Source organism: Anas platyrhynchos, chromosome 1 (assembly GCF_047663525.1).
Source record: "Anas platyrhynchos isolate ZD024472 breed Pekin duck chromosome 1, IASCAAS_PekinDuck_T2T, whole genome shotgun sequence".
Classification (NCBI taxonomy): Eukaryota; Metazoa; Chordata; class Aves; order Anseriformes; family Anatidae; genus Anas; species Anas platyrhynchos.
The window spans coordinates 21547674-21567469 of record NC_092587.1 but is presented as its reverse complement, the minus strand read 5'-3'; the positions used below and the strand labels follow the sequence as shown (position 1 = coordinate 21567469).

The following is a 19796-nucleotide window of genomic DNA, read 5'->3' as shown; positions in this document are numbered from 1 at the left end:
TTGGGAACAGAGGAAAATGGCAATATCATTTTAGGACTTTGATGGAATAGGCATTGATCAATGCTTTGAGACAAGTAAAGGGAACACTGAACTTGTGAGCTTTGGGTGATTTTGAGTGCAGGAGTTATTGACTGTGCCAGTATTATGTTGAATTCCTGGAAAACTGACAGTAAACTTTGCTCTGCTGGAAAGTGGTGTTCACCTGCTCCAGGTGATGCTAGTGACCTGGGGAGCATCTCCCACTGGTGGCACAATGTCAGTGCGGGAAGCAAGGCTGCACAAACAGAGCCTTGGCCCCCTGTGCTGCCAGAGCAAGCAGGGAGCCTTTGGAGAGAAATTGTGTGCTCACATGCTGGAAACATTGCTGTCCAAAGCCGGCCAAGAAGGTAACAGCAAACACAAAGAGCGTTTGAATTTATTTTATGGTCTGTCCCTTGGGCAGTAAAGACTTGTTTGTTGTGGACCTTGAGCGTGCTGTCCCCTTCAAGGGCAGGTACACAGAAGTGTGTTTCAGCTGGGCAAGGCTAGCTAAATGAACTGCCTCTCAAAAGTGGAAGTGGTTCCTGTCTTCAGCATGAGAGTGGAGGGTGGGGGTGCATCTGTAGCCTCTTCCTATGTCAAATCATGTGAATTTACAAGAACATGTATGTTCATACAGACACACGAGGTAATTGGGACAGCAATCCTGGCCTTACGGAAACTCTCACATACTTCAGAGACCATAGGATTTCACCTTTGGCCTTTGGATTAGCTCATGTTTTGTAAACTGCTTGGTGATTAACCTTCAGCTAGAATATGAAGTCTGCAGCAAGTGTTTACTTAATAGTTAGAGATTTGATTCCTGCTCCCAGGCAGCCGATATTGCTTGGCATGAGTTATAAATAAAAGATCTGTCTCCAGAATTTTCAGAGAGCCCATTCTGGTCTCCTGACAGATGCAGAGAAAGCAAAGTGCTCAAAGAGAAGACTAATGAGAAAACTGTTGGAAGTCTGTCTGTGGTCATCGTACGGACTGAGAAGGCCATGCTAAGCAGCTAACAAGAGAGTCTTTACTCTCTGTGCATGTTTATGCAGAGTATATCAGAAAAAAAAAAAAAAAAAAAAAAAAAAGCATTGATTAGTTTTCTACTAACTTCTAATTAATATTTTTTAAGCCAGAGGCCACAAATTAATAACCAGTTATTCTGTTACATAAAGAGGATATTCACTTTAACATGTTAGATTTCTAACTTGGGCACCCGCAATGCCTCTCAAGCCAACAGAAAGAAAAAGAAGCCCACTTTCCACTGCCTTCTGCAGAGCCTGCCTTTTCCCTTTGGCTGTCTTGAGTGTAGAGAAAATAGCAGATTTAGCAGGTGTAAACATCCTGTACCATGAGATAAGTTGATTCTCATGGGATTCATTTTGCAATGATTTGCCAAACAACATTGAAAAGTCATGGGCATAGACTGTATAGTTTATGATCTTGAATTTATCATCTTAACTCCATGGCATTCAAGTTGCAGATTAAAAACAAAACAAAACAAAAACACTCTAAAAGCATGGATATTTCTAATGCATATTGATCTGTCTATCATGTAGAAAGAATCTCATATTCTCTGGCTCACGTACAGTGTTGAGCTTGTCACATAAACTAGCCAGGGGCAGTGTAGGTATGTTTATACTTAACACAACCAGGAGTTCATCAGATATGCAAAGTTTCATTTTCATGATGAAAAAATATACAGCCATCACTGCATTAAAATCTGCCTCTCCTATTAATTACCAGTAACTAATAGAGTTGACATTACTGCATGATTTTTATATAGCATGTAATGCATTACTGCATCATAGCATGATTTTTGTGGTATCAGTTTGGGACAGCAATGTTATTTACAACCAAAAAAAAAGCACAAGTGAGTTACAATGACTATCCTAAATAGGTACCAGTATTTGTTTTATATTACAGCTCACTCTCAGGCATCTTGTTTGTGTCTCATAGCTGTGGATCTTTCAAATGTAGCTTTTTGTGTAAAGGCTTAAAAGCTGTTCCTGTTCTTGGTAGGTGTATTCCTATTTTTGGTATCCTTATTCTTGTAAATTTACCAGGCTTTATATGCCATTTGAAGATGAGGAAGTGAAGTTTAAGAGTCTCTCAAATAGCTTTAGAGAAACTGAGGTTGCTTCTCTGTTGCTTTGCATTGGATGAAATCCTTATGCCAGGCCTCTTGGACTGAGGTCTGATGGATCACCGTTAGGTGCTGGCTCTATACTGGGCAGAGAGGGGGCTTGTTGCCTTATGTGAGCAACAAGGCAGGGTACAATTTTGTCCAGTGTCAACCGTAAGGTTTGATAAATAACAATTTGAACAGGCTGGAAAAGTGTACCTCACCACTCCTTCACTGATACTTGTTTCAGTTCTTTGTCCTAAAATGTGAAATACTGGACCTCAACCGGTTCAAAGAGCGCGTTCTTGCTATTTGATCTTTGCAGTGAAATACTGTTGAAAGAGCAGGTAGGCTTTCTAGGCTGGTCAGAAGGGACAGCAGAGAAAGTGGCTAGTGCATTTAATTCCGTAGTCAAGAAATCTCTGTGGAAAAGTCTATGAAGAGATAAGGTATTCAGTCACATTAAACTGAAGTGAAGGATGTTCACAAAGGCTAATGGAGTACTAATTCTTAGTTTTCAGTATCAAGTTGTGCTGGTCTTTGTTCTTGTATCTGTAAAACTCAGACTTTGGTCAGAGACTTTTAACTTAAATTTTAAGAACATAAAACTCTATGTGCTTTTTCTTTTTTTCTTTTTTTCTTTTTCCTTTTTTTTTTTTCTTCCCTGCAAACTGCAGGAAAAGAAAAATGAAAGGGCTTAGTGAAAGTGGTGGTTCTTTTGAGGTACATCCAGCAATATTAAACACTTCCATCATCATTTTAATATAATGCAAATTTTTGCACAGAGGAGATCAAGGTCTTTTCATAGCACATAAATTTCTGGACAAAAGGATGACTGGAATCCAAAAGGATGACTGGAAACCAAAGCAAAAGAAAGAATTTAAGCAGTATTAGATGTAAGTGTACTAAAGGTAGAGCTATGTCGAGCAGCTTCAAGAAAATGATGATACAAAGCCTGAGGTAGCCAAGTGGAGGAGACAGGAAGGAAGTCAGTGATAAAGCTTTGGAGCTTGTATGTTAGAAGTGAAACCGGTGTCTCTGAGGTCAAAGAGCTGTAAAGGGCAGAAAGGGAATGACCAAGAACAGCTTAACACAGGGAGCTGAAGGTCAGCAAAGATGCAGAGTTGGCCAGGCATTGCAATGTAGTAGTGTGATAGAGAGTTAATTAGAAATGTAAATACACTGTAATGTTTAGGGTCTTATGCTGACATTTAATACCAGCCTAAAATTTTTAATAGTAAATTCTCTGTCCTGTTTCCATATGGACATGATCTTGGTGTTGTAACACAGCATTCCTAGCACCAAAATGTGAGGATCCGTTTTCAAATTTAAGCTCAAAACAGAAATACTGGAAGTGTTATCCTACATGCTCAGAACTATCGAGTGCACCGTGCTTGTTAGCTAAACAGCCAAATAGAAGTCCTGTGGGTGTGTAAATGCCTGTATGAAAAGTATCTGCTCAATATGTTCCTCAGAGCTGATGCTCGAGGGAGTAAGGCCTGTGTCTGGGAACCGGATAGTACAACTTTCTATCCCTGACCCAGCACGTGCCCTTTTTAACAAACAGACAAAAATATGCCTCAAAGAAATGTGGTTTGTAATCTGTTTTTAGCCCTAGAAGCAAATAAACAAAAACAGCACTTAATACATTTGTACTTTTAGCAGCACTGGCTGTGGGCTCAGTAGGACGAGTGCTACATTTGTTCTTTGCAGCCTTCAGAAGCCACCGTTCCTCCAGCAGCCACAGCACGGGAGCTTCACTCAACATTTAAACACAGCCAATCAACCTGGGCTAACCATCTTTTTGAAATGATGGTACCTAAAGACATTCACCCTACTTGCTGAGACAGAGTTGCATGGTGAGCAAGAGGGCTCTTGCAGGAAAGGGAGTTTGTTTGCAGCTGTGCTGGACAGTCTTAACTGCATGACATGCCCATGGTGTTCATTGTCCTTTTTTCCTAAAGAAGTCTTTAGATTTGAAAGGCAAAAATTATGTCGTGTGAAAAGGTGGAAGCTTTTAAGTGCATTCAGATTGGAATGGGGCAGGATAAGAAATAAATGCAGTCTAATGGCAGTCATCTCCATACATGTCCCTCTGTGGGTCATGGAGAAGAGAGGGAATCTCCTCCAAAAAGCAGTTCAGAAAAGCCAGATTCCTCATCCAGAAGGTGACCCATGGCAAGACCCTCTCTCTTGAGCCAGTAGAAAGAAAAGAAGCAAGGTGGGCAAGATGACCTCCAGAGGTCCCTTCCAACCTTAACCATTCTGTGAAGGTCAACCTTGTTAGACTGTGAAGTTAGCTTTTGTGAATGTCCCCTCATCCCACACTTGCTCCTGCTTCATGCTCCTGGTTGCTATCAGCTTTAAAGAAAAGTTCACTATGTCATCTAAGTACTTTTGACTTTCAGTCAGCCTGCAAGAGCTTGCAGCTCTCAGGGTCTCTGATAGCAAAGTGTATTTTAGTTCCTGTAGTTCAAGCATTTGTTTTCGTCCAGCCACCTGGCCAAACCCATGCTAGGAAAGACGAACTCCTTGCAGCGTGTTCCGTGTAAGACACTGAAAAAGAGCTGTTGTGCTACGAGCAGGAGGTAAAAGGAAAAAACAAAACTAAACAAAACCAGGAAGCCTTGTGGCAGATGGTACAACCGGCGTCCATCTAAACCTAGCCAAAGCAGTGTGTCGTCTGGGAGCGAAGAAACCTGGAAAATCTGATGACTCAGTTTGAATAAGTAGGGAGACAGCGAGTAAGATTTCTGGCTTGTGTCCCAAACCTATTATGAAAAAGGCTATGTTATATAGCGCAGAAATCTGAGTACAGTTTGGTGGCATCCTTCTCAAGCACAGATAGTTACCAACCGTAGACTAAAATGCCCAGGGTACACATGAGAACTGACACATACAGAATCTGATTGCTCTCTGCCAGTTCCTCGGCTGTGGCTGAACCTGGTTTTCCAATAAATAGAGTTTTGGTATTATTAGCAGGGTACGTGCTCTTATTGTTGGGAGTATCACTGGCTGGACACAACCATCAGAACTCACAGCACCCTATTCCTTTTCCAGACACAGCCGAATTCTCATTTCCAGGCACTTCAGTTGCAAGTGCAAAGATGAGCTGTGAACCAACTGTTCAAGAAATGCCTAAAACACCACTCAGTAATGCTTGCAAAGGGTTTCTAAAGGAGAGAGATAACACAGACATAGAAAGAGAACTCAGCAGGGTGAAATCTTGTTTTCTTGCTTACTACCTCCACTTCCTTCCTTCTCAACTGCTGTTGAGAATATGATCTTTCACACCCCTAGCACTTCCTTTTACTTCTGTATTTCCGTTTCCTTTATGTGTTTAAGTTGCACCAGGTCTGTTTTTTCCTGTGTTAGTAAGACATGGAAAGTAATCTGCCCTTTCCCTTTGTCCTGAAGGCAAGATGCTTGTCTCTCTCATGGGCTTACAACTTTAACTTAGGCCTCACCTCCCATGCTGTCCTTGGGTTTCAGTCTAAGCCCGTTTCTCCTTGTAGGTCATATCATCCAACTGTGGTCTAAATATCACACCCTGCTCTTCTCTGTCTCCATCTTCCCTTCTTTATTAAAAAAGAGAAGTCCTGACCCAGAATGTCCTCTTCACCTTGATACTGTTTGATCTTTACCTCGTGTTCCTGGTGGAAGATCCTTGCACCATCTCTTCCCGTCTGCCCCCTATCCTTGTTCCAGCCCCTTCCATTTTACATACCCTCCCCAACCTCTCTTCCTATTTTGGATGCTCAGCCTCCCAGGGTGGAAAACACTCTTTCAAGTCACTTCTAATGAAATGCACAAATATTGAAGCTAACAGCACACACCGTGGTTTTGCATCTCATGGTTTTCCTGAGCATCCTTGTGAGTGGGCAGGTTCCTCAGACAGCTTTTCCTCAGGACCTCACATAGTGTTGAGCAATTTGTATTGTCAGGAGCTCTAGGAGGAGATGAATGTACATAGTCCTAAAGAATGTGTTACCACAGCAACTAGATATGGGGAATGCAAACAAGAAATTAAGTCCCATCGAATATTAACGAAGTAAACACGCTTCAGTACTGGGCAGCCTCAGGGCACGTGAAGAGGAAAATGAAAGTCCTGCTGAGCTTTATTTCTTCCCTCCCCAGGGAGCCAGTGTTAGGCAAGTCTCAAAGTCAGCCTCGTCTGGCATGGAGATGAGATGGCTTTGAAGATGAGGTGGTGGATTATGCTGTGTGTTCGGGTCGCTCTCCCCTGGGGACTGCCATTTGATGATCTTTTAGTGCATGTGTTGGCATTTGCCATGAACTGCTTAAGTGGGCATCATGTGCACTACGAAAATGAGCTGATAACTATCAGTATGTAAGAATCAGGTTGGGGCATTCAGCACTCACTACATAGATTGATGGGGATATTTTATTGAGGACAGTTGTCATGTTCATATTCAAGCTGAACAGTCAAGATTAACACTTTCTTAATCACTTTTTGGCATATACAGTAATGTTAAATGATATCAGATGGTATTTTATCCTTCCCTAGAGGGACAGACACTGTTTCTCTTCCATTCTTAAATGTTTGATCGTGGGAGGTGCTGAGAGCTGCCATTGATAAGAGCATGTTCAAGCTCTCGCAAGAAGAGTGCCAAATCATACAATACCCCATCTGTAATGCCAGGCATTCTTGCTGGTAATATATCAGCTGAGCTCTCAGTTCTGTAGTAATTAGTTGTACATCTGTGAGCAACTGTCCCTCTGATTTATTATCTGAGCAGCTACTGAAATACAGAACATTGCCCCATTTAGCCTTGGGATTGGAAGTTATGGTGTGCTAAAATTGTGTTTAAAATGTAATAAAATTGACTATATTATAAACAAATTATAAGTTTATGGCACACTATAGATGATCTTAAATCAATATTTTAAAGTTCATAAATTCAAGGTGATTGAGCATAGCATAATGCATATGGATATAGTTTTAATCACTGCCTTCTTTTATTTAGTGAGAAGATTAAACGCTGTCCTGGAAAATAACTTGATTGTAGTAAAGAAGAAGTAGTGGAAAAGTGAATGTAAGTATTTCACAGCATGTAAATGTCACTTATTTATGTTTGCAAACCAATAATATTTGGCTTTTATAGATCATGCCAAATTGGCAATCTTATTTACCTAAAATATGACTAAACATCGTACTTTTGATATAATGAGAATGCTGGATCTGAATATTGTGCATGTGTGTATGAGGTATAAAACATCTAATAAGTATTTTTTAATATGGGTCTGTAGTCAGTGCATACCTAAACATCATTAATGTGGCCACATACAAAATTATTTGCATGCTTATGATCTGCTTGTAGGAAAAATGTCAACATGAAGTTGTCACTAAGTGCCCTTAAAAGGAAAAAAAAAAAAAAAAAACAACAAAAAAAAAAACATAACCCTCTGTATACATACCCAGGGGGATCCTTAAGTTCTGTAACACAGACATATTTTCCATTTCCAAAAGAATTTAGTCTAACTTGGAATAAAGCAGCCACTGTACGGTATTTTTCTGTGTACTTGCCCCAAAGATGTGAGCTGATAGCAGAAGAAGATTGCACAGTGGATTGGCAATTCAATTTAGAATGAAATACAGCGGCTGCAAGTTCCAGGCTAAGTGCATCATTGCTCACTTGAGGTCACTTTTTCAAACCTGAAGTCAATAGTTCTCTAACAATAAGAGCTTTGGTTCATTTTCTAGACCCTTTTGAAACTGTTACTTTGCTGGTGAATACCCCATTATTTTTCTTAAAGTAATTGCTTTCCCTGGCTGTATTTCATAATAATGTGAACTCCATAACTGTGTGTGTGCATATGTACGTACATATTTGTGTGTGAAGCAGAGGCCTATCTTTGCAAGTCATATCCCAGGAGGCTCTGAGTGGCTCTGGTGTGCAGCGTAGTGATAGTCATAAACTTTAAGCTGCCAGAGATTTGTTCATTTTTTTCATAATACATTTTTTCCCACGGTCTCACCTTCCATTTCCCAGAGCTTGCCTGATGAGTTTGGAAGCAGTCAGCTAAGTCTTTCCAAATGCTGGATTACATACAGAAGTCATGACTTAGATGTCAAGTAGGATGGTGATCCTCTCTTAAAAGTCACGAGCTGGGGCACTTCTAATATTAGGCTATGGCTGTTGGTAAACTTGTCTTCTAAAATTACTAACTGAACAAAATAGTACCAAAACAGTGAGCTACTACAGGAAAATAGTGAAATCTGTCTGTTTTATAGAGTTGTCTGCTGATATCGGACTTTCCGAAATGAGGGTCCCAAGATTTGACAACATCTTAGCTTAGTGCCTAAGCTAGAGATTTACAGACTAGACTGTGCATTTACTCTCTACATTACTGGTAACTGGCCTAGCTTGAAAGCTGTATAAGATATAAAACTAAACCCTTAAGACCTTCCAGTGTGTATTGAAAAAATCAAAACACACAATCAAAAATACCTTAATTTAGCTTCAGGGTCCTAGAAGCACATCTCTAGAGTGACCTTGTTATAGCCAGTGGTACTACTTGATCGGTTCCATGTGTGTGTGATGAGTTTGTCTGTGTAAAAATGTTCTTAGAGTTACTCTCATATTATTTTTACCAACTCAATCTTTGACTGTTTCTCCAGGGAAACTTCATTTATCGTCAGTTCCCTCAGAATTATGAAATAAGAAGAATATTGACTTCCTTTATTTGTGTCCTGTTTGTTTTTTGTTTGTTTTTTTTTTAATGCTTGTTTAACAGGAGACAGCCATTTCACTATCAGTTGAATTCTAAAACTAACAGCCATGTTAAAATGCCATTTCATATATGTGTGTATATGAAAACAAATAAAATATGTGAAGTGGAGCTGTACTTTAGGAAGTTCAGTGGGGATAGACTATTGATAATGTGATTACTGTCTGGCCATGAAACTGTCAGAGAAATGAACACATCTGTGTGGTGGGTTGGATACTAGCACTTTGTCCTTGATGTGAAAATGGATAGTCTCTGGTAGATCTTATTTTTCTGATATTTTAATTTTGTGGTTGTGTAGACTGGGTTCCTAAATGAAAACCATCTTTTTGATCTGGCTTTTGCAACTATCAGACATGAAAAGTAAGGATACATCCTTCTAAATATATCTACCGAATAATTTCCAAACATCACTTGGCCTCACGTTGGCTGGGATTTAGGGAGTGACATGAAATTAACAAGTATAGGCAGAGAGGAGAAAATACCTTTTCATATCTGCTTTTGGTCTGGTATCTCAGACATGACTATGGAGACATCCTCATATAAACAGTCACAGAGCCAGCAAGAGGGAATAAAATCACTTCCCAGGCACTGAGAAGAGCAGTGGCTCAACCTGCAGTCACTCACAACCTGAGGCAGAGTCCTCAAACCAGGAGATCCAGCATCTCCTCTTATGGTCATCCTCTTTGATAGCATCTCCTCTTATGGTCATCCTCTTTGATACACAGTGCATTGCGATACTAAATAAAATGATTATTTTCAGTCAGAATTGGAGATGAAATCTTAAACTTGGGTTTGAAGTACATTAGTTTAGCTTAGGTTTAGTAGGATATCTGGCAGGATTTGGGACTTCTGCTGCCTGTAAAGCCAGAAAGTGGAAAAAACTTTCAGAAAACTTCTCTCCCCTATTCTTTTCCAACAACTTTCCAGACTGTTTTCATAGAGCTGAAAGCCAAAGCTGGGATAGTGGAGGAATCTGAGAAATGTTGGTTTTCTGTGTTTCCTCACCTGGGGAAGAGGAGAGTTTAGATGGGGAGAGTGATTTCTCTGTTTGTTTTTCTTCTTTTTTTAAGTGGTAGGGCAAGGCTGGGAAAAATGTAAGATGGTCTGGAGGAGATGATAAGCTGATAACTGTTCTGCATTATGCTGATGATACATCCTAATAACCTTGAGGCAGTGAATGCAAGTAGAAGGAAGGGGGGTGCAAGTTAGGGAGCCAGGAGCAGGCACCATCAAGTAGAACACAGTGCAAAGGGAAGTGGGGGAAGAACACCCAGCCCTAATTAGATGCCAAAATTAGGTTCTTGCTGTTCATCTTGTAATCTGAGATTCCCAGAATAAGTCTTTAACATAGCATGGGGAGTTTTGTTTCCTGTTCTTAACATTAGTTATGTAAAATGTGTGCACCAGCACCATAAATAGCCTGGTTCAAACACTTTTGAAGGGTGAGGACCATGTCACACCACGTGCTCTCACTAAGCTCTGCTTGCTGGCAGGCAGATTCCTTCTGAAAAGTCTATGGAGATGCTTTTTAGGCATACTTGTATAGAAAGTAGTTGCTAAAAAGCAATGACCACCTCCAAAATGTCCACCTTAGTTTCAGGATCCAGCTGGGTATTGTAAAACTAATTGTTGTTTATAAGGACTTGGTTCTTATATCATGAACACTATAAATAATTACAGGCAGCCTTTGGATAGCATGGTAAATAAGGCACAGAGTCATACTGGATAATGAGGAGAAAAATAAATATTGAAGAGCTGCTGGTTCATTAAGTAATGTCTGTGTTATGCATGAAATGAGGCAGGGAAACAGTACAAAAAGTCTGATCATAGGGACCATCAGAAACAATTCACATAAGGAACTTCATTTCTAGTATTTTCTTGCTTTTAGAATTTAGCTTTTCAATGTTACAGAAATAATAAGACACTGTTATCAGTATCTTCCTAAGTTCTTCTACTTTCCTAAGTTCCTTTGAATAGCAAACTTTGAGTGGCAGTCAGGTTGAGCCCTCAGAGTCACCTGTGAGACCTGTCTTTAGATCTATAGGACTGAAGCTGCTGAAGCGTCGTGTAACATTTGTTCAGTATCTTCCACGCATCGTGAGCACCAGGTGAGGATGAGATGTGCACGTTGCAAAACACTCTGGCAGAATTTTTTCTGTTTTCACCCCAAAACCCAAGTCTCTAATTGGAGTTTGGGGGAAGTAGGCAGGAGTTACATCTATCTGCACGCTTGTGCTTTCTGAGATCTCTTTCAGTACCTGTTGCCTGTCGTTTTTTCTTTCCCTCTGTCATCTTTGTGTTGCCTGGGTGACAAAAAAATGCAGAGGATGAAGGAAAGAGGATCTCCCTGTGCTGCCACCGTGAGTAGCCTGTGACACCAGGTCAGGCTGTAACTACCAGAGGCAGCAATCACAGGGAAGCCCTGTGTAATGATCTCTCTGGGGTGTGCAGAGAGGCCTATTTGGAGACTTCTACTTTCCCATATGCTATCAAGCACAATCTTTGAGTTCCCTCTAATACCAGTTCATATTCACTGGGCTATGTAAAGGGTGAATATCACACCTTTGCTCCTAGATCTTTGCAATGAGTGCGCCACAGTGGGAGTGCCCTTATTATCGAGCACAGAGAGAATGGGAGAGAGCCAACTCCTGCAGCAGGGCTCTGCTCACTCTGTCTCTGGCAGCAGCATGCACGGGTGGCACATGCATCAGAAGCATCACAAAGCTTTGGACATGTTTCATGTCACTGACTATGGAGGAAATTGTACTGCAGTTTTGCCTATATGTTGGCACCTTTCTCTCATGGAGAAATGAGGCCATACTTCACCAGGAGCTGCAGCACTTGAATATCTTCAGCTTCTCATATGAGTGTTTGTGAATTGCCTTGTGAGAAATATTCGTAGGTGAGGTATAAACAGGTGTTTGTTATGGGCAGTTTCCCTTCTCCCTGTGTTCAGTAACATTGGAGCTAAGTCTACAGGTCTGGCTACAAGGCCCACAGGAGAGCAGATTCTTGCAACAAAGTGCAGACAACTGTTCATGTCAGTCTGTCTGTCTCATGCTTCTCCAAAATAATCTCCTGGGAAATATGTAGAAAAACAAACAGTAGATTCTTTACTGTTTTGGGAGAGGGATGGAAACAAATTTAAGTACAAAACACTAGCTTTTGTAAGTGCAAAACAACCCTTTCTTAATTAATATTTGGCGGAGTACTTTACAGATCAAAGTGTCAATATTAGCTAATTCCCATGACACACCTGTCAGGTGAGTAAAAATTATCTCCATTTATAGCCTAAGAAGCTGAAATAATGGCTAGCATCAGCATTTCCACAGTTGCTACCTACTTAATTTATCCAAATAACTAGTCTAATTCTCAGCGCTTCTGCATATTCTTGTTGTTATCCTACCTTATTCTTGGAGCTCCAGCACATTCACACTTCTGAATCTGAATGCAAGTATTTTTGGTACAGACATTTTGGATATAGCAGCTGAACCTGAAACAGATGCGTTTTTAAAACTCAAGCACCTCTCAAAAATCTAGAGCTGGATGTTTGCTGCACGTTGTGGGTTCGCAGGCTGGGCTCGGGCTCCTGCCCTGCCCAGCTTTCATAGGGTAAGGCCAAAGATTGCTTGGTTCCCAGAGGAGCTGCCACCGCCTTGAGGTGTAGCTGGGCTTGGGAGGCTCAGTTTAGGGAAGGTTTTTTCCAGGAGGAGCATTTAGAGACAGAGAGGGTGCTTGAAGTGGAAATAAAAATTGCGTGTGATGGCAGTTAATTTTGTTACGTCCCGCTGTTGCTTCCATTAGAAATGTAGGTTACTTTGTTATTTCTGTCATGGCTCTTTCTCCTTTTGTTACAGCATCAGCAGAGTGGTATAATTGGGCCGGAGGAAAAATTTTAGCCATGCTGTTCAGCAACAACCAAAAAGGAGAGGGGATTGTGAATGACTGCTGTGTCCCCTTCAGTATGCAGCGAGCCTTGTTTCCAAGTGTTGTTTTAGCTGGAGCGCTGCTGGTTTTCGAGTGCCTCGCTTTGTCCCTCCCAACAGTTTTTGTAACCTGCTTGGTGTGTCAGTAATACCCTGAATACCCACAAAACTCAGTGGACGGGGTCACTTCGGTCCCGTCTGTTCTCACTCTTGCAGGAGCAGGTGGGAGCGAACAAAACAGCAGCCAAAGGCTTTCCATGGAGGGCTTTGGCACTTTGAGGAGGGGAAGGCCTGGACTACAAAAAAAGGGGGTCTCAGCTGATTGCACAGCCTGGAGCAGGGTCGCACGGCTGAATTAGTGCTGGGAACCGTCCTGCTTTCACATGCAGAGGGCTTGTTTGCCGTCTTGGCCCCGCTCAGAGGGAGAAAGTGCTGCTGCTAATAACAAGGCCTAAACCAGAGGAGGAGCAAGGGATTAAAAGCAGAAAATGATGACTAAACCCTCCCAGCCCCCCTTCCCGGTTTCAGTCCCAACCAAACCACTTTACCTCACCAAAGCCCCGGTGGCTTTTCCTTTATAAATAACCCTGTGTTTGAAATGTTAAAACGTGTAGGCAGGGATTAAAGGGATGTGTGATGCTCCGGCATTAAAACAGCACAGGCGTCTTCAAGGGAATTTTGAAGGAAAATTAAAACATAGTTATTTTTGGCAAGGACTGCTGCATCCTGTGGAGATCAAGAGAAAGACAAAAGCAGTTTACCCGATCCTAGTGAAAAGAGCAGATGAGGTGGAGGTGCTAGGATAGGGCTTCGCATCACTTGTCTGTGCTACTAAATTTTTAGTAATGATATTTTTATTTTTTTAATGATTTTGAAGTTGCAGGGTTATCACAGTCCTTGGAGGGATGCAGTCAGGAGATTCACTGAGAAATTTCTTCTGAAGGTACCTTACCTGTACTTCTCCTCTTGTAAATGCTGGTGAATACAACTGCTTTGCTATCACCCACGTTGTAACAGATTTCTTCCTTCTCATAATCCACCAGATGCACGGACTCCTGTAACACTACTAAAACACAGCCCATGGGGTTTTATAGAAGAAGCAGGTTCTGGTGCCCCTTTGGGGGACAGGGGAATGAGAATATTGGTTGTGTTCAACAACTGAAATCAAGAATTGTCCCTGTTTGGAAAAAGAAACAGGCTTAGGCAGAGGGAACTGTTGCAAATCAGTTGTCAGCATTGATTCCAGCATTGATTCTGAAGTTTGAATGTCATTTACAGTGTTGTTCTCAGATGCTACATTAGTTTTGTCTCTGTAAACCTCTGATTCTGGGCCAACGTGAGCCCTTTCCTGTGGCTGCTACTGGTGGAGTTGTGAAATCAGCTTCTTTACCCTCCTTCTTTTTAAATTTAGGTGAGTGAACAGGCAATAAGGACACTGTTTGCTGCTTTTCTTACTGTCAATATTGCTGCCATTGTCTGCTCGCTGGTACAGAGCAAGTACCTCAATGCTGTGCCTGTGGTGACTCTGCAATTGCTAATACATGAACAATTTTAGGACTCCCCAGTCACTTCAGGTCTAATTAATTTTTGACTCCACTGAGCCTGCAGAACCTGGGAGCAGGGCTCTGAGGGGAGGTCTCTGTGCTGCTCCCCCCATGCCAGCTGCCCCATGGCTCTCCTCTGCCCTGTGGGCTGTAGCGGTGACCTCTGCCACTCTCAGCTCCATCCATGAGGATTTCAGCCCAGGGCTTTCAGACCAGGCCTTCAAAAGCTCATTTGAAGCCCTCTTCAACTGATCCCTTGAGTGTGGAGCAGGAACACCCTGGCTGCCAGGGGGTTATGGGACTCCCCAAACATACAGTCTGCATACAGAGTACTGGGGGACTTCTCCACCATTCCCACCCATCATCCTGCCACTTGACAACAACAATTGTACAAGCAGTTGTCATGTGTGCTGATATGTTGCTTCACTAAATGGAGACAGTTTGCATTAAAATTGTGATTTGTATGGTGTATGCCACCTCTGCTGCTCCTAACCTTTGCTGTTACTTTTGTGGTAGCAAACATGAAAAAATGCCCCGTGTTCGCAGGGTGTTACTTTCTTAATGCTGTTTGTATGAAGCTATTTATAAGGCTGGCTTGTGTGCTTGTTTTGTTTTTCTCCCAGCTTTAATGCACTTAAATGTATTAGTTGAGAAAAACCTCTTTAATAATCCTTAGTTCAATTAACGTTATATTTAATTAAAGGATTTAACAAGGATAAAAGTAAGAATTAAATACTTGTCCGCTTAATTTTTTAGGGCTAAATTCAAGGCAAGCCTCAGCCTTGTTTGTTTCTGTTAATACAATACATGCGAAAAACACATTTAAAAATAGTTGTTCCTTTGGACATGCAGACACTATTCTAGTGGTTTGTTGCTCTAACACTCGATTTGATCAAGCACGTCACCAAGTATGACAAGAAAGAATATTTAGTGTTAGATACTAAATTTCCTAGTGTCAGTTGGTAAGTCAATGATTTAGTAAATAAAAAGAGATTTAGTGATCTTCCAGAGATACACAAAATGCAGTCTTGTTTATCCTTGCTGGTTTTACTTAAAATGACATCAGTTGAATTTGTGACTAGTTAATGAATTGTCTTGAGTTACAGTTCCTGGGAACTTCTGAGTTTGCGAAACATCCTAACTCCAGAGTTTATACACAGCCAGTATTTTCTTGAAAAAGTGTCTGGAAGTTTCAAGGCAACTAAAGGGACCTGCCACGCTTTGCTTCACAGCTAGGCCTGTGTGTTCAAAAACCATAGTTTTTTAGTTTGACCTTTGAACCTGGAGTCAGGATGATGGTACTGGTTGCACTAAGATGTGCGTAGCTTTGAGAAGTCTGTCTGGTTATTTTTCATATATGAGCACAGAGCTGAGTTTAACTTTATCTCTAAAATATATATATACAAATAAATTTGCCCCTCCTCTAGACATGACGACTTAATGAACTGTGGTGTCCATTATGGGCATTGTTATGGGGATTTATACTCTTGACACCCTCTTATTCGCCTTTCTGCTGAGATCGTCTGCCTGCATGGATCTGTGGACGGCACAGGGAGTGCTAGGGGCCCCTCAGCGAGAACAGAAAGATGGCTCATGGCTTTGACTTCAGCATCCCCCCCATCAGGTCCACACCCAAACCTCCCCACCATAGGCTACTGCGCATTTGGCTCTTTAGGACATGCATAGTAGGGGAGGGGGAAAGGTCCCAAACCCATTTCTGTCACAACAAGCAAAAGCATACATTAGAACTGTTGTCAGGGATGGTGGAGTGTCATTAGAAAGCCTGAGCTATGTATTTTGTACAGGAGAATCCTAGATGGGCTAGTTTGGTGTGTGCTCTGGTTGCCAGTGCTGGCATTGCTTGCCAATGCCTCACCAGAAGTATCCAGACACGGGGTGACTGCAGAGAGGTCTGCATGGTCTCAAAGCCAAGAAGATCCTGTTCCAAAGTGCTGGGAGGGCAAGGGGCATGTGCTCAGCAACCCAGGGGTAAGCTGATTTGTTGCATTCCCAGATTTTTCGTACCCTTGGGTGAGCTGAGATCAGGCCATCCATCCATATGTGAATTTTTCAGTTGATTGACTTGAAAGATGTATTGGGTAACATTTGTTTATAGTGGCCCAAGCTGCAGGATATGGATTTTATCTGGTGTATAAATATTTGTGGGGCTACCCTGGGTTTGCTTTGCAGGATGTGTATGTTTCCTTCTTGAGCTGCACCACATGGGAACCTTCTACCTGTTTGCATGATTGCAGATGTTGCCTAAAGGAGCTCTGCACAAAGACGTTAAGTCTCCTAAGGGAGATATATGTGTGCAGAGCTTTTACAGCTGGGGGGCAAGCTATGCTGAGAGAAATGGTTCTTTGAAAATATGTCTTTGAAGTATGTATAAGACCAGGAGGAAAAGAAGTATATGATGTAGACTGGGGATGGAAACCAATAACTAAACAAAGGAAAATGTTCCAATACATTTTGCACAACTTGAGCAAAAATTGAATATACTAACATATTATTGTAAGCAAATGTGGTACCCTGCAAATTGTCATCCTATACCACAGCAGTCATTTATTCTCACGAAAGAAGACTGAGCAGAGATAATATCCTCTCCCTGCAAGCCTGCCTGTTTTCTCTGACAAGGTGAGAGACTGCATTTCTTTTTCCAGCTCTAGGACACCTACTGAAGTTACATTGCTTGAATTGTGTCAGGACGTGTTTAAACTGTCACTTCACTGGGTACCCATCCACACTGCTGCTGCACAGGATTATTTGGTTCTCCCGTCTCCCCTGGCTGCTTGTTCTGCCACTTCCATGGGTGGTATAAGCGTGGGTGTAACCAAACCTTAAGTCTGAGCAGAGAGCTGAAAGCCAACCTGACCAGGAGCTGAAAAATGGGAAGTTTCTGCTGGAGCAGCTCTGTGAGTGTGTTCACACCTCCTCTTGCTTTCCAGTACCAGCCCAAAGCAGAGACATTCCCTTCAGAGCAATGCCTACTGCATTAAGAGGCAATATAGCTTCTTTCTGGTGATGAAACAGGTATCCACTGTTCTGCCCAGATGTTCAGCAAAGGATAACGTTTACCCAGGATCTTTCTTTGAACCAAATGGCAGGACAGCCTGGGAAGGGCAGGGCAAGCTGCTTGCTGCCTGATTCAATAGATAAAACTGAAGCTCTGACCTTGTGGGACAGTAGAGGAAAAAGGAGGTGTTCCAAGTGAGGTATTAGGCATGCTGTGATCTTCCTCTTGCATCTCCTGAACAGCTGACAGGAGCCCTGCCTGTGACTGCAGTCGCTGAATAACTGGGGAGAGGAAAGGAAAGGGAAGGCGGGGGCAGGTTTGATGTTTTGTGATAGATGACTTTGAGGAGAGCATCTCTGCAACGATGCTTTTCGTCGTGTTCTGCCAACTCCTTTACTGAAGCTGAACTACATTTATTGTCTTTGGCATTTCTAATACATCTAACGTTCTTGGGCAAGGTAAATATCTGACAGCCCCTATGCAATTAATTCGTCCCCACGCTTTAAAGAGTTGTGGTATCTGTGTAAAATATTGTCATATACGAGTAGTGGGTGGCATAGTGCATGCTGTTACAGTAAGGAGAGCAGAGCTGTTGCAGTATATTCTCCCAGCAGATGCACATTAAACCTTACCACTATTTTTTTCTCTAGAAGTGGCTGGAATTGCACAAGAGTCTCTCTTATTTCCATTCACCAACCCCATAAAATGCGAAAGCATCTAAGAGACGGAAATTAGTACAAATTGATGTCATAAGTGTAAATTTTATTAAAATTCTTGTCTGTCAGTGTGTGAGTGATGCTGATAAATTAGATTACCAAATGATTTTGTTCACGACAACTTTGCTTTCATTATGGGTGAAATATGCAAAATAATATCTAAATAAAGACTAAGTTAAGCTGTTAAATGCTGCTTCCGGGAGTAATCAGACATTTTCTGGCTTGTGCTTTGATTTGAAGGCTGTCTGTCAGCCTTCATCTTTATTCGTGGTAAATAAAACCTCTTCCCTGAAGGGATCAAGGTATGAGAGAGTAAGAACCTTAATATTATGCCTATAGCAATCAGTGATTTTGTAGGGATCTCATTAAAGTTCAAGTTCTTTACCTGCAAGGGAACAGAAATACCAGTATATGCAGCAAAGACATCAGACACTGTTAAAGGGGATCGAGAATACTGATGTCCAAAAGCTGTAGCACTCCTCTTCGGGAGTCAACAGCTTGCAAACTCTCGGTAAAAGTAAAAGCATATGGGAAAAAAAAAGGGGCCCAAGCGTTCCAGAAGCTGTTTAAAGAAAAGGCAGCCAGCTACAGTCAGTAGAGAGAAATCAGCTCAGCACAGCCTGCCAGCTCAGTGGTGGCATTTATGATGCCTGTGGACAGCAGCAATAAGTAGTGGGTTTTCTTGGAGTAATGTCTTTTGGTTCACCTGCTCACCTGGAGGCTGTGCTGACCTGTGGTAAGAACCGAGCTCCTTACCAGCACCGTTTGGCAGAAAAGAAGCCTAAGATGATAAATTCTGAAGATGATGGTACGATCTCTCCCTCAGTCCTTCCTCCAGCCAGCAGCTATTAGTCGTGTGCTAGTTTGAAAACCAGGCAGGTGACAGTCTGGGGAAGCACAGAGAATTCATTTGATGACTGGATAGCAAAGCAGAACTAATGGAGGGACTAGCGTTAAGAAAGGCACATGTGAAGAGCAAGGTGGTGTGCACCATACATTGGTCATTGACGAATATCCATATAAATGGGTATCCTGTTCATATATAAATGAATATTTCTTCTGCACGACCCTTTCTATGCTCACCGTCAATAGGGCTGTGAGAATGGGAATATACTAAAGAAACCAAACTTTCCAGAACACCTTCCATGGTGATGACGGTCAGTACAACACACCAGGAGGACACCACACACAAATCCAAGGGCAGAAGGTGAAGTGCTGCCTGCAGTCACGACAGACTCCACACCAGATTTTGGGGAGTGGGGATGGAACAAGGCTGTTAAGTGGTTAGTACTGTAGCAACCCGTAAAGACTCGGTGCAAGTTGAAGTGGATCTGACTGAAAAGCTTCATGCTCATTCAGGAGGAGGCAGCTTTTCATAATGTGATTATGGATATACATGAAGATCTAATAGATGGTGATGTGGAGAGGCTGATGTCCATTGTAACAGCAATAAGAGGTCCAGGTAGGAACAAAAAGAACACTGCATATTCTGTGAAAAGAAACCGCTGCACACAAGTGGCTGAGCATCAACCTATGTGGGATTAACTCAAAGCTCTTTAATGCACAAAAGTGCCTGGCAGTGTCTGATAATAAGCTCTGGCTGAAACATGCTGCCTAATAGCAAAACATTGATTGACTCTCATTTCGTATTATTTCTGGACTGTGGCGTATCTGACGTGGCCCAGATTTTGAGTG

The 19796-nt window shown here is 42.0% G+C and overlaps 1 protein-coding gene across 6 annotated transcripts in view; it reads left to right on the top strand.

Annotated features, from left to right (window-relative positions):
• Window positions 1-19796, top strand: part of PLXNB2 (plexin B2) — a 259144-nt gene that overhangs the window by 137641 nt on the left and 101707 nt on the right. For all 6 annotated transcript variants that reach the window (XM_038173392.2, XM_038173387.2, XM_038173388.2 and 3 more), the window contains one exon: window positions 7135-7203. In XM_038173392.2, the coding sequence (XP_038029320.1) occupies window positions 7202-7203 (2 nt within the window). In that variant the 5' untranslated portion in view covers window positions 7135-7201. The remainder of the gene's footprint in view (window positions 1-7134; window positions 7204-19796) is intronic.